This window comes from Schistocerca nitens, chromosome 4, assembly GCF_023898315.1.
Source record: "Schistocerca nitens isolate TAMUIC-IGC-003100 chromosome 4, iqSchNite1.1, whole genome shotgun sequence".
NCBI classification, from domain to species: domain Eukaryota; kingdom Metazoa; phylum Arthropoda; class Insecta; order Orthoptera; family Acrididae; genus Schistocerca; species Schistocerca nitens.
This window is the reverse complement of record NC_064617.1, coordinates 290,163,179-290,178,755: the sequence shown is the minus strand read 5'-3', so window position 1 is coordinate 290,178,755 and position 15,577 is coordinate 290,163,179. Positions and strand designations below refer to the sequence as shown.

At 40.8% G+C, this 15,577-nt stretch overlaps 1 protein-coding gene across 3 annotated transcripts in view; it reads right to left on the bottom strand.

Moving 5' to 3' along the window:
• The window catches only part of LOC126252846 (fas-binding factor 1), a 97,294-nt gene that overhangs the window by 37,458 nt on the left and 44,259 nt on the right, over nt 1-15,577 (bottom strand). For all 3 annotated transcript variants that reach the window (XM_049953794.1, XM_049953792.1, XM_049953793.1), the window contains exon 12: nt 9,800-10,032. In XM_049953794.1, coding sequence (XP_049809751.1) covers nt 9,800-10,032 — 233 coding nt within the window. The remainder of the gene's footprint in view (nt 1-9,799; nt 10,033-15,577) is intronic.

The window sequence follows — 15,577 nt, the reverse complement described above, 5'->3', positions numbered from 1 at the left end:
TTGTTTTGTCTCAGGATGAAAGTAGTACACCCATGTTTCATCCATTGTCACATGCCGTGCCAGAAAGCTATCTTCATACACTTCAAATTGGCGGACGATTTTTTTCACAACACTGCACACAACCCCATCTCTGATATGCATTCAAGTCTTTTGGGACTCATCGAGATGAAACTTTCTGCATTCCCAAAATATTTACAACAATGTCATGAGAACACCCTTTGAAGATTCCAAACATGGCTTCCATGTGCTGCAACACTGTTCAACGATCTTGCAAAATTGTATCAAGAATTGTAGTCAGTGTTTGATCAGTGGCAACAGTGGCAAGCCTTCTGCTAATTGGCGCATCTTTCACACTTGAAGTTGGACACCCAGTTTTTCACTGTTGCATAAGATGGAGCACTGCCCTTAAGTGTATTCCGCACATACTCCGCAATGTCTTTGGGTGTCTTTCCTTTCAAATGAAGATATTCAATCACAGCAAGGTTCTCGATATTGGCCATTTTGCTTACACTATGGTATACAACACGTCCTAGTGGCAAAGCTTGAGCTGCAAAGCCTGACTTGCATACCCACAAAGGGTCACCATAAAAGTATGTGGCGGTGTTTGTGTGAGACATTACAGTAACTATCTTGGGCTGAAAACTTTTCAACCACCCCTCAATTTATGTGTGAGGTGTATGATCAACAAATTCCTTAATGTATATACATCAGCCACACCTGACACCAAATTTTACTGTTGACACCCCTTTCACTATGATTCCATCTTATTATATGTGGGCTATCCACTATTTAGAACAAGAGCAACCTGGTTTCTCGTTGTAGTCACTATTAAATGCACTACCTCGGGTGCCTAGCTCTGAGACGTGTGCAAGCATTGCCACTTGTTCTGCCAACTACAGAATCAATGGCCATTTGGCCTAATTCAGAGGAGATAAGTACCATTCAACTACTAGCAAATGAAATCCACTCTGAAGCTATCTGAGGCAAGAGAAAGTCTGTCTCTGATCAACACTATTTAATGAAAGATATTTCAGATACTTGTGATGAATTACTATTGCTCCATCGGTGGCTGCTGCCATCGAGGTTGCTGGCTCCTTCTCAAACTCTCTCAGCAATACTTTCCTACTTTCTGATTTATACTAACTACTACTGTTCTTTTATATGCTTACTAATGGCCTTTTCCCACTCGGATCTGGTTGCACATGACCCTCTTCACTATCTTTCTGCCTGTCAGAATATTCCTTCCACACATGACCACCTTAATTTCTGTCTAATAGTCAAGCTGGGTTCTTTCTGTCACGAGCACGGCCACAACCTTTTGCCTCTGTGGGGGTTTTACAAGTGGGACCCACATGCTGGCACTTTGCCTGACCTGCAAGTGATAACTTGGAGTCAGGTGTGTCTGAACACATTATATTTTACAAATATCATGTTTGCTCTTCCACAGCTGAATGAGCATGCTGGTATGCCTGCCAAGAGGTCTTGCCTGAATCTTTACTCCTTATAATAGGATTTATAACATATACTGCCCAGTCATGACAAGAGGAAGGATGGCATTCTCTGCAAATTGTTTTTAAAAGTTGTGTATCTAATGCCATACTTTTATTTAATGTGATCAGCAACGCAATACTAACAAATTTACTTATGGGTTGTTGGAAATAAGAAGCAGTTGGAGGTGAGGATGTCAAAAAGAAAATTGGTCCAGAACTAGATGGCTGTATACAGATTGAGGCTTAATTTGACTTCCTGGGAGTATACCACCATCTGAGGTAGACATAGTTATCAGCCAGGAAGATTCCTGAGGAATGGTTTCTTGAATTTCTGCATCAGTTTATGGCGATCTCGACTGATCCATACCATTCCAGATGTAGTTACAGATGCTTTGATTTTAAGTCTCTCTTACGGTTTGATGAGGACCCAGAAGAAAAGGAAATTGTCTGCTGGTGGATTTTTCCTTTTCTTGCCAGTTTAGTAAAATGTACCATATATTGATTGAATTTCTTTTAGGGAAAGGCAATGAGGCTGACATAAGATCCTGCAGTACTGAAAAGTACACTGAAAAAATTGAAATATTTTCTATTAAGATAGACTAAATACTAAAAACTTAAGATGAGATCAAATGTGCAGCACTGTATTCTATAATCACTAATTATAGAGTAGGATGTAGCACATATCAATCTGCAAAATCTAGATCCACAACTGTGAAGTTTGTATCACATAGGAAAAGGTTTGAAACCTTCGTAGTGAATAAGAAATTCAGATATTTCTACAATGCTCAATGATCTCACTTATAAATGCTTAAAATTTTGGACACACTGATATGTAAATTTTAGCTACACAATGTGTGGACAAGTGTTAACAGGATAATGGTGAGGACAGAAGCCAGAAAACAGATCACTTAGAAGTGTAAATACACTTGAAAGCCTGAGCTTTAGGAGCTAAGAACATGTCAACTTAGTGGGCCTGTATTGTTAATGTAGAATACAAATGGTCATAGCTTACTGATGTATTTATTGAATAACTGATTTAGTTTATCTTATTACAATTTTTTATTCACATTATCAATTACTGTAATAATTTACTCTTGCTTCCATTTACAGTTTTGCTACATTTTATCATATTACTGGTGTTACTTTTCATTAGCACTCTCTGTCACCATACTTTTTATTTTGATTATAGTACTGTTGCCTAGAGATTATTTTTGTTCTTAGCAAGATTTGTTTTCTTGCCTCCAATTTCCTTACCACATGACTACTGCAAATCAGCTGATCTAGGTAGTAACATCTCCCTTCCCTTCCCTTCCTACCAGCTCCAGCCTGTCCTGCTTCCATCTTCCACAACCTTCCAGGACACTCTTGTGCTTTTCTTTTTCTTTTTTTTTTACTGGACAGGCGGGTGGGAATTGAGAGACAGCCAGATGTCATACCTGCCTCGTACCTGCTACAACTAAACATACAACAATCCTTGTCATGGTATTCAATTAGATTAAACTTTCCTTGACGAACTCTGAGATGTACAGTAATACCTCGACTTATGCTACCCTTTTTATGCAAATCTAGGGTTATGCGATTCATCTGTTTGAGCACCGTGAACTTCTATTCCCCCTCTCTGCTCAAACAGTGTACAGCTTATGACGGGTTCGGATGTGTTTCATGTATAATCGTTTTATCTATGGGACCTGACATGACTCATAGATTTTAACTATGTCATCCAACAAAGCAGAATTGATTCATTTGCTACAAACAAGAAAAGAAAATCACTACTTTTGAAATGTAAACTTTTGATAACAAACAAAAATTAAAATTTATGAATCGACGAAGTAGTTTGGTCTACCTTAATCAAAAGCCAGAACAATTGTAGAAGGTAAATAAAAAATTCTCGAAGCTGTGAAAAATGTATAATCTCTGGATTCAGGTATCATCCATAAACACCTCGGTATTATCACTCAGATGGAAAAAAATGTTAAAATTATGGTGTGATAAGTAAGAGAGAAAAATTATCCTGTTGATCAGAATATGGTGTGTTCTCAAGCAAAATCTGATTTTTGAGAGATTGAAAGAAGTAGCTGGAGAGGCAACCAAAGATGAAATGTTTAGAGCTAGTAAGAGTTGGTTTAGCCAATTCAAATGTAGTTGTAATTGGGATAGCATCGCAGAAAGTGGAGAGGCGGCAAGCCCTGATAAAGAGACTGCATCGAACCTAGCCAGAGATAAACTCAGGGCAATGATAGAAGATGTGGCTTCTACCACCCAAATCATACTCAATGTAGATGAAAGTGGTATGTCCTGGGAGAAGACGGCTAAAACATTTACAGCACATGAAGAGAAAACCTCTTCAGGTTTCAAAGCTGCCAAAGATCAACCTACAGTGACAGTTGGCACAAATGCAGCTGGTGATTGTTAATTAACAACTCTTAGTTTATCACACACAAAATTGCATCTAAATCTGGGTTGCTCGTGATTTGGGAGTCAAATGCTGAAGCTTGGGTGGCAGCTTCCCTTTTTGAGTACTCATTTCGTCATACTTGAAACAGAAAATTATTGGCAAAACAAGTCCCATTTACAGTGATGCTATTAATCGACAACACACCAGGTCAGCCTCCTGTTACTCTAATTTTGAGCCATGTGTGGAAATTTTATTTCTGCCACCCTATCCAATACCCACGAAAGCTTACTACACGAGATGATTATTTGTGCATCTACATGAAACTATGAGACAAAACAACATGCTCTCTGTTAAAGACTTTTGGAAAGAATTCAACATTTTAGAAGCCTTGAGAATAACTGGACAACCTTGGAATGAAATTAAACAAAAATCTTTAACTGGCACCTAGAAAAAGCTGTGTCCATTCTTCTTCAGCATTGAAGTCCATGTGGAATCAGCACCAGATCCTTATCAAATTGACAATGTGACTGAAAAAGTGGCCAAACTTGCTTGACAATTAAAATTGAAAAAGGGTTACAGACTTCTGAAAAATAAGACTCCAAACAACTGCACACTTCTGCTACCAAACAAGGAATAAAAAATTTGTTGCCGTGGCACAAGAAAATTTTGCATGAAAAGAAAACACTGTTAGATTTTATGAAGCCTTCTATGTTGCACTGAATAATACTGTACTGTAATACAATTTGTTGTACATTTTATTAAACATTTTTCTTTTAAAGTACATGGTTTTCTTTAGTCTCTGGCAGGATATGAACATAGTTTGTATGTAGAGTCTTAAGTAATATCATGGCTGGGTTAATCAGTAGAAAAATGTCTCCTACAACAACCTAAAACAAATACATACATCATATATGAACAAAAGAAAAATGCAATTACAGTTAATGCACATCTAATCACCTGCAGCAACAATAATTGCTTGGCATCTCCAAGCAATGCTTAGAACCAAGTTTTCCGTGTATTCACATGGTAGATATCTCCAGCTGCATTGTATTTGTGTTGACAGCTGTTTCAAAGTGAATTTTGCTTAGCTTGAAACAGTGTTAAGAATGTTTTCCCAAAAAAGGTTAATAATTATTTTTTCCATTTTTGGACTCACTTTACTGATTGAGTCATGTTCTTCAAAGTCTTCTACATTCTTAACCAAATTATATATAGTGTGTTACTCACTTTTGTAAAAATGACTTTGGTTTCCCCATACATTTAGATGCCACAGTATGACTCATTTTCGGACCTTTCAGATGGCTATAGAGAAACACAGCCTCAAAATGCAACATATACACTACACTTATGTCTCTTCTTGTGTATCTCAGTCAAGAATTCAAAGTAAACTAATGCTTTGTGGAAATTGGAAGAAGAACGAAGATTACCCACTGTTGAGCTGTAAAAGAACCAAGGTGATATATTTTATCACCTGTGTGTAATGCTGACAATGCTCTTGCTTAACAAAGGTACTTATATGCAAAATTGGACCCTGACTTACGCAAATTTGATTCACATGGTTATCACTTGACCTTACCTATCTCGTAAATCTGGGGTCTTACTGTATTTCAAAATATAGACATCCATTTAATACTTCTACTGGGGATCTGGCTCAAGCAAAGCATACTCTACAGTTCTGTAAACATAGACCACAATGTCCTAAGACACCATGGAAGTGATGAGCAAGATCAAATCCCAGACGGAGTATAATTATTTTTAGTTTGCCTTTAACTTAGTTTTCATGTCTCATTGATGTGAAGACTCACCAGAAATGACAAGTGGTTTGGATTCCACATTAAGATGTAGGTTCCTTTTCCCTGGTTGGATAACTGGGATACGTTAGGGACACTCAAGTTACCAAAGTGGTGTCCAATTGACATACATGCACCAGGCCACTGAGCCACACGAAATTATTATTATGACCATGGAAGTAACACATAAGGGATTGGAGCAGAGGCATAAATATGTTGTATCTTATTACTGACTGTGCTACACACATCCAATAGCAATGAAGACAAATGAGTTGAATATATGTTCACAGATAACAAATTCTTTAACAAAAAGTGCCCAATATGTGTCCTCTTCAGAACTCTGAAAGTAAGAGGCAATCTGAATCTGGCCTTTTAAGAGGAGCATATAATTAATGTCGGTGATACTAACAAATTTTCTGTTCTTCTGCTGTAAGATTCAAGTGTACGGTTTTGTCTTCAAATGTAACACTACTTCAGCTTGCACCTACCTATAATGCAGTCAAAAGTCACACTTTCATGCATATATTTGCAACAAAATACTCAAACAGAGTAGTTTGTACCCCTCATATATCCGAACATGAAATATCTGCTCATGACATCATTTTCCTTGTGTACTCTCTAAAATATCCAAGAAAGAAACCACAACATTTACAGATTATAAGCACAGCAATGTATTTGAACTTGCAACAGTGGCACAAGAAATAGTTTTGGAGACTGTTTCCATTACATTTCAGGACATAAAAGATAAACATAATTGATTTACTAGCAAACCAACTTGACTACACAATAAACATGATCCACCAAAGGCCAGAAAACTGAAGAGGAAACCTGCATCTTGCTTAACAGATGAGCTAAAACAGCTCGTGAATCTGAGAGACTTATAAATGACATTCTACCCTTAAAAATCAATCTGATTAGAATAAGAAGGGGAACATAATCAGAGAAGTGATAACTCAAGCATGCCAATACATTAATCTACAACAGGCAGACCAGATGTGCCATGTAAAAACCTGTGTGATCTAAGTACAGGCAAAGTACACACTGCAATTGATCCCACTGTCCCATTCAAGGAACTAAACCAGTACTTTACTTTAGTAACAACTATCACTGTACCGCAAACAAAACATGCACTTATTGACTATTTCATGGAGGTAAATGACAGCAATCACAATAAATTATGTGTTAAGCTGGCAACATTGTTGAAAAGTGCATCATGCATTTCGGATCAGCATCTCAGGTACAGACTGGCATCACAGTCCAAATGATTAAGCTTATTATTGGCTCACTACTGCTCATATCTTTCCTAGACCTTAAGATTCTTGTCTGCACAATATGGCAGAAACACTTGTTCCCATGAGAGCAAAATCTTTTCTGTCAAGCACTATCAGCCATCTTCTATAAATCCCTTTCATTATCAGCAGCCTGACCCTGGCACGATCTCCATTATTATATCAGATAACTAAATACCATATTGTGATTCAAAAGATAACCTCTGTTCTGTATGCATTCCTTTACAATTAAGTACCTTAACAGATATTCCTCATTTCTCATAAAACAGCTCATGAATCAGAGGTACTGCACATCGGACTTATAAATTATGTTCTAACCTCAAAAATCAAACTGTTACTTTTAGCATCTCAGTATCCTTGCTATTAGTTGTTAGTCACTACTATTATTCAAAATGGCACTAGATAATGGCAAATCATCTTTCAAATAATTTTCAATTCTATTTAATTTCATTACAACAAATCATAATAAAATATTATGTATTTTAAATATGGTTATTACATGTAAAAACCTAAGCTGATTTAAATGGTCCTCAAGGTCCTCATTCGATCATATTACACAAATAAATAAGTAAAACAATAAAAACAAATAATATATACATGCACTATTGTATACAGAGAAAATAATTATCTAATACAAATATTGTTGTATTATAACAACAATATCTGGTAGAGCCGAACTCGGATGGAGAGGTGCTGAGTCAAGAAAGAAGAACTGGGAACTGAATCTGTGAATGAGCCAAGAGCACAGAGATCACGGCATCTCCTGAGTTCCCTTGTGATCCACTTGGTGTAAGCAGGAAGAAGTAAGGAGAGAAGAGCAGCTGGTGGTAATCTGATCACCTGCTCTCTGCGAATCAGTTCCTTGCTGCTCGCTCGCTCTTTATTGAGCTGCTGAGTGCTACTTACTCTATCACTCACAATGAACTGCTCAGATGGCTGGCACAGTAGCTTTTGACGACTGCAGCTTGTGCAACTCACATGATCACTTATAATATATTCTGAGTGTAATGCTATTTCAAAGTGTTAGTACTAAGAGAAAACAGTACTCAACAACTCACTCCAAAATATGTAAATGTTTATTGGGCTTTGGAAATTTGAGATTTTCTTTTCAAATCAAAAGTGGAAATGTAAGGCGGAAAAGTATTTTCTGTGTTAATACAGCATTTGAAGAATTGATCTTCATCCACACCCTTATTTTTTTCAAGACCGACAAAAGCTTCACACATTAGTAACATATGGAAATCCGTGCGTACACATGGTCTAGAGAGCTTTTTTTGCAGCTTGGGAAACATTTCCTTCAGCATGCTGTTTGGGGTGCCGTCACAGCAGCCTGCTATTAAGTCTTTGTTCTGATCACTGAGAGTAGAGAGAGATCTCAGATCAGATAAGCTACTGCTCCTTTTCCCAATTCACTGTTTGCTCATTCCTTAGATGGTTCTAGCTCACTGAATCAGTTCAGGAGCAGATCGCTCTTCTCGTGTCCATTGTACTGAGTGGGATTCTTAAATTGTTTTGAACATATAAGTTATGTTCCTGTCTAGTTCTCCCCACATGAAGGAAACCACTGATACAAAAGCTCTTGAAGACCTGTCAAAATACTACAAAATAAAACAGCTTAAACCAAACTCATCAAAGACACAAGTGTGTCCTTTACATCTGAGAAATGGTGAAACCACCCACAAGTTAAAGATAGAATGGTCAGACATTAAATTCGAACACTGTGACACTCCAAAATACATAGGACTAACAGATGACAGATCTCTGATGTTCCAAAAACACTGTATGAATTTCAAATCAAAAACCTCCACCAGGAACAACCTACTGAGAAAACTGGCTAGTAATAGTGAGGCGATCATGTTGAAGCCATCTGAACTTCTGCAATGGCATTATGCTACTCTGCTGCAGTGTATACCTGTCCTGTCTGGTATAAGTCAGCATATGCCAAACAGGTGGATATTGCCCTAAACGACACATGCTAGATAACAGGCTGCTTGTAGTCAACTCCAGTCGAATGGCTCTACCAACTACCAGGAATTTCACCACCTCCTGTTCAAAAAGAAATAGCAGCAAATAGGGAAAGAATGAAACAGGAGCAGGAAAATACACATCCCACACATGGGCAACAACCCTACCCACAATGAATAAGATCACAGTAACGTTTCCTCAGAACACCGGAAAAACTAATAACCACTGATGAAGCCAGGCTGCAATTATGGGGGGCTGAGACACCCCCTCCCCCTTCCCCTCCCCTGGATTGGAAAAGATTTTCAGAATCTTTACCCCCTGGTCATGATGAGAATTGCCCAATCTGGAAGTCTTTGAATAGGCTGAGGTCAGGAGTGGACAGATCAAGGGTTAACATTGTAACATGGGGATACACTGAAGAAACTAAACCCAATGTGACTGCAGGAAAGAAGAGGTCGTTCAACATACGCTTCGGTGTCGACTGTGTCCAGCCACCTGCACGGAAGATGACCTTCACCAGGCAACAGAAAATGCACTGGAAGTGGCCAAATTTTTCTCAAAGATTATATAAACTGTGTTGATCTCTCAACAATTGTATAAACTGTGTTTTAGGTATGTTTCTGACTTATAATGATAATTAGGATAGAACTTTAATGATTGATTGTTTCTCAGTGTCAAACTATCATTCATACTAGCTACACTTCTTTTATTTATTTGCTTCTCTTGGTCACTTACATTTTCCTCCTTTGTAATTATTTTCCCCTTCCTTTCATCCTGTTTATATTCCTACAGCTCTTATAATCCAATATACTCCTTTGTGATCCCCAAGAATGGATAATTTTCCACTAAGATAAACAGTAGCTGACATACCTGCAGATGTTGCCGTTCTCTTTCAAATTGTGCAGTAGCTTGCTCACGTTCTCTCAGTACAGCTAGCTCCCTGGCTTCCAGATGTGCTCTCTCTTGCTGTAATGCCATACGCGCATCGTCTGAATCAACCTTCTGCTGGGACAGTTGCTGCTCTAATTGTGAGATTAGGCCAAGTAGTCGCTTCTGCTCGGCCTCAGCTGCTTTTTGCTGTTTCTCCAAGATGACACGTGTGGCTGATATAAAGACATTAAAAGAACAATGTACACTGTCACAATTAATTGGGGATCATCTTTGAATGAATTACATATACTCACAAATAGATTATCCATTTTACAGCATCCTCTTTATTTCTGTCATACAAAATTTTAATTATCTACCCAAGAATGTAGTCACTGTAAATAAAGTCAACAAGTGACCATTTTCATGAATAACTAAGGGTATGGTTTTTAATTGTACAATAATAATAATAATAATAATAATAATAATAATAATAATAATAATAATAATAATAATAAAACTCATGGTTACTACAGATACTGGAAATATACAAAGTAGATCCTAAATTGATACAGTTCCTAAACATAGTAATGAAAAACTGGAAAACCACACTTAATATCCAAACAAACTCTAATAATATCACATCACAGCCAATACAGATTAAGCGTGGAATATACCAAGGAGACTCATTAAGTCCTTTCTGGTTCTGCCTTGCTCTGAACCCACTATCCAACATGCTAAATAATACAAATTATGGATACAATATTACTGGAACATACCCACACAAAATCACACATTTGCTATACATGGATGATCTAAAACTACTGGCAGCAACCAATCAACAACTCAACCAATTATTAAAGATAACAGAAGTATTCAGCAATGATATAAATATGGCTTTTGGAACAGACAAATGTAAGAAAAATAGCATAGTCAAGGGAAAACACACTAAACAAGAAGATTACATATTGGTTAACCACAGCGACTGTATAGAAGCGATGGAAAAACAGATATCTATAAATATCTAGGATACAGACAAAAAATAGGAATAGATGATACAAATATTAAAGAAGAACTAAAAGAAAAATATAGACAAAGACTAACAAAAATACTGAAAACAGAATTGACAGCAAGAAACAAGACAAAAGCTATAAATACTTATGCCATACCAGTATTGACCTACTCATTTGGAGTAGTGAAATGGAGTAACACAGACCTAGAAGCACTCAATACACTTACACGATCACAATGCCACAAATATAGAATACATCACATACATTCAGCAACAGAAAGATTCACATTAAGCAGAAAGGAAGGAGGAAGGGGATTTATCGACATAAAAAACCTACACTATGGACAGGTAGACAATTTAAGAAAATTCATTCTAGAACGAGCAGAAACTAGCAAAATACACAAGGCAATCACTCATATAAATACATCGGCTACACCACTGCAACTTCATAACCACTTCTACAACCCTTTAGATCACATAACATCAACAAATACGAAGAAAGTAAATTGGAAAAAGAAAACACTACATGGCAAGCACCCGTATCATCTAACACAGCCACACATCGATCAAGACGCATCCAACACATGGCTAAGAAAAGGCAATATATACAGTGAGACAGAAGGATTCATGATTGCAATACAGGATCAAACAATAAACACCAGGTATTACAGCAAGCATATTATTAAAGATCCCAATACCACAACAGATAAATGCAGACTTTGTAAACAACAAATAGAAACAGTAGATCACATCACAAGCGGATGTACAATACTAGCAAATACAGAATACCCAAGAAGACATGACAATGTCGCAAAAATAATACATCAACAGCTTGCCTTACAACATAAACTTATAAAACAACACGTTCCTACATACAAGTATGCACCACAAAATGTACTGGAGAATGATGAATACAAATTATACTGGAACAGAACCATTATAACAGATAAAACAACGCCACATAACAAACCTGACATCATACTCACCAATAAAAAGAAGAAATTAACACAATTAATCGAAATATCCATACCCAATACAACAAATATACAAAAGAAAACAGGAGAAAAAATTGAAAAATACATCCAACTGTCTGAGGAAGTCAAAGACATGTGGCATCAGGATAAAGTTGACATCATACCAATTATACTATCAACTACAGGAGTCATACCACACAATATCCACCAATACATCAATGCAATACAGCTACATCCAAACATATATATACAATTACAGAAATCCGTAATTATTGATACATGTTCAATTACCCGTAAGTTCCTAAATGCAATGTAACATATACCGTACAGTTAAAAGGAAGTCACGCTTGATCAAGGTCCGCATCACTTTCCATTTTTAACCAGATATAATGTCTGAGAAAGGAAAGATAATAATAATAATAATAATAATTGTAGTAACACTGTTCACGTTTACGTCGCACTTCACTTAGCGTAGACCGGGACTGTGTCCTAGGCATGCCCGATGTTGACTGACTGGGCACGGCCCGTGCTGCTGGAGTAGTTGTTGTTATTCTTGTTGTTACGCCGGCAGAGGTCGCGTCCGAATTCTCGCATGCCCTCTGGTGGACGGGACTCTACTTGCGGCAACTACCGCCCGTGACGCGCCGTGCCAATGTGCGCCTCCCGCGATCTTTCTGGTGGCTACTACACTCCTCCTCCTCCTTCGGGGGGTGAAGCCACTGTGATCCACTGCGTCGGAAGGTGGAGCGTCGGGCAGGAGCGATGACCTCCACATCCATTGGATGGCTGGAGTCGAGGGGATCTGCCAACCCTCGAGCTGGAACCTTCGAATACGGCTGGAAGTGACCCACACGAAGAGGCCCCCATCGTCCCACAACCGGAGCTCGGGACAGAACGGGTGACAAGCTGTCGAACTCCGGATCCCGTTCCACCTCGGGAGGGGCAAGACCCAGTGGTGGGGACGAAGGGGAAGGGACAACCACAGGTGAACTAGCCCCCTGAGAAACCGAACCTGCTAGGGGGGCCGGCTCTCGCTGGGGCATCTCTAATGATGGCGATGCCGGAGCTGGAGCTACTGGATGCTGCCAAGGCTGAGAACCATCGCAGTGCGGCAGAGTCACAGCGGGGAGAGGAGGTAACGTCCCCTGTGAAACCAATACAGGTGCCGGCAATGGGGAAGCCGGTGTCCGAGAGGTCTGAGGGTGGGTGCCCAAACGTGGACGTAGCTGATTTTGGTGACGACGTACCACCCGATCCCCCACCTGCAAGGTATAGAGCCGGCGGCCATTTCGGCGCAGGACCACCGCCGGTATCCAATGTGGATTGCAACCAAACCCATGGGCCCAGACCGACATACCCAGTGGAAAGCCAGGTACTTCATTTTGTGAAGACTGGCAAGGACCAGGCCGGATGAGGTGCAGCAGAGTCCTAGGTTGACGCCCATGGAGGAGCTCTGCGGGGCTGCGGTCGCCCATTGGTGTGGTCCGGTATGCCGTCAAGAAAAACGTCAAGGCTTCCTCTGCAGGAAATTCGTGCACATACTTTTTCATCTGCGTCTTAAATGTGCGCACCATGCGCTCGGCTTCCCCATTCGATTGTGGATGGAAGGGGGGAGAGCAAACGTGCCGAATACCGAAGCGCCTACAAAAATCCTGGAAGGTCTGCGAAATAAACTGCGGTCCATTGTCTGAGACCAGGGTGATTGGCAGACCTTCCACAGAAAAGATTTTTGCTAGTGCCTGGATTGCAACTTCTGAAGTGGTTGAGGAGCAGCGAACCACATATGGGAATCGGGAATAAGCATCAATGACAATGAGCCAAAAGCCATTGAGAAACGGGCCCGCAAAATCGATGTGAACACTTTCCCATGCTTGTGTTGCCGGCGGCCATGAAGAGAACGCTGCCCTGGGAGATGCTTGTTGGCTCGCACACTGGGAACAGGCGGCCACCAAGTGCTCAATTTCTCTGTCAATACCGGGCCAGTACACATGTCTGCGAGCCAAGGTTTTAGTACGGGAAACACCCCAGTGCCCCGCATGTAGTAACGTGAGGACCTCCCTTCGTAAACCTGCAGGAACAACCACGCGAGGAGCTGTATCATCGGTAGCCAGAAGGAGAACTCCTTCCAAGACCGAGAGGCGGTCTCGTAGAAGAAAATAATTACGAAGAGGGTCCGAGGCCCGGCCTGGAGGGCGCGAGGACCACCCCTGCTGAATGAGGCGAACTACTTGCCGGAGAACCGGGTCAGCCGCGGTTTCCCTGGCGACTCGAGAACTAGTGATCGGAAAGCCATCAACTGCTTGGCGGGATGCCACATCCAAATGAAAACACATAATCTCCTCTTGATCGAACGTAGGATCCGGGCCCACCGGAAGACGGGAAAGAGCGTCGGCGTTGGCATGCTGTCCTGTAGGGCGAAAATGAATGTCATAATGGTACTTAGAGAGGAACAAGGCCCAGCGCTGTAGTGTGTGGGCCGCCCTATCCGGAATCTGAGAGGTGGGGCCAAATAACGATATTAACGGCTTATGGTCAGTGATTAACTGAAACTTCGTGCCGTACAAGAAAGGGTGAAACTTGGTAACAGCGTAGACAATGGCCAAAGCCTCTTTTTCCACCTGGGAGTAATGGGCCTGCGCGGGACTAAGCGTTTTAGACGCAAACGCCAGTGGTTGCTCGGAACCGTCTGCGTTGCGATGGGCCAGGACCGCCCCCACCCCATACTGCGAAGCATCTGTAGCCAGGACCAACGGCTTACGGGGATCAAAAGTAGCCAAACAAGGGGCTGAAGTGAGGAGGCCCTTCAACGAGGTGAACGCTCGCTCGCATGCAGGCGACCAATCAAAAGGAACACCCTTGTGCAGAAGGCAGTACAAGGGGTGGGCTATAGTGGAAGCCCTGGGAATGAACCGGTGGTAATAGGCTATCTTGCCTAAAAAAGCTTGTAACTCTTTCAGCGAAGTGGGCCGAGGAAGGTTGACGATACCTTGGACCAAACTTCCTAGTGGCTGTATGCCATGCCGAGATATGGTGTAGCCCACATACTCAATGGACGGTTGGAAGAAGGTTGACTTATGCAGGTTGCAACGCAAGCCCACAGACCTGAATTTGAGAAAGAGGGTGCGAAGGTTGTGCAAGTGTTCCTTCGTGCTGCGGCCTGTGACAATTATGTCATCCAGGTAATTAATACAATGAGGGATTGTCGACGTGACATGCTCAAGATAACACTGGAATATCGCCGGGGCACTGGATATTCCAAAAGCCAACCGCTGGTATTGGTAAAGGCCAAACGGGGTGTTGACGACCGCCAGCCGTTTGGAGTCCTCATCAAGAGGTATCTGATGATAAGCCTCCGACAGATCGATTTTCGAAAAATATTGGCCACCCGCCACGGCGGAGAACAATTCATCAGCACGAGGCAAAGGATAGGTGTCCACCACCAATTGGGAATTAATGGTGGCCTTGAAATCGCCACAAAGACGTAAGTTTCCTGAGGGCTTCTTGACAATAACGAGGGGCGAAGCCCACTCACTGGAAGAAACGGGAAGAACGACCCCTAGGGCTGTCAGCCGGTCTAGCTCTTCCTTTACCTGAGGGCGGAGAGCCAAGGGGATCTGTCTCGCGCGTAGAAAACGCGGGCGAGCCGACGCCTTCAACGTTAAGTGAGCTTCAAAATCGGAAACACGCCCCAGGCCCTCCTCAAAAATATCTGGAAAGTCTGAGATCAAAGATTCCAATGAGTGATAGGGAACGTCTTCGGAGACCAACTGTATGGTGTCAGCAATAGAAAAACCG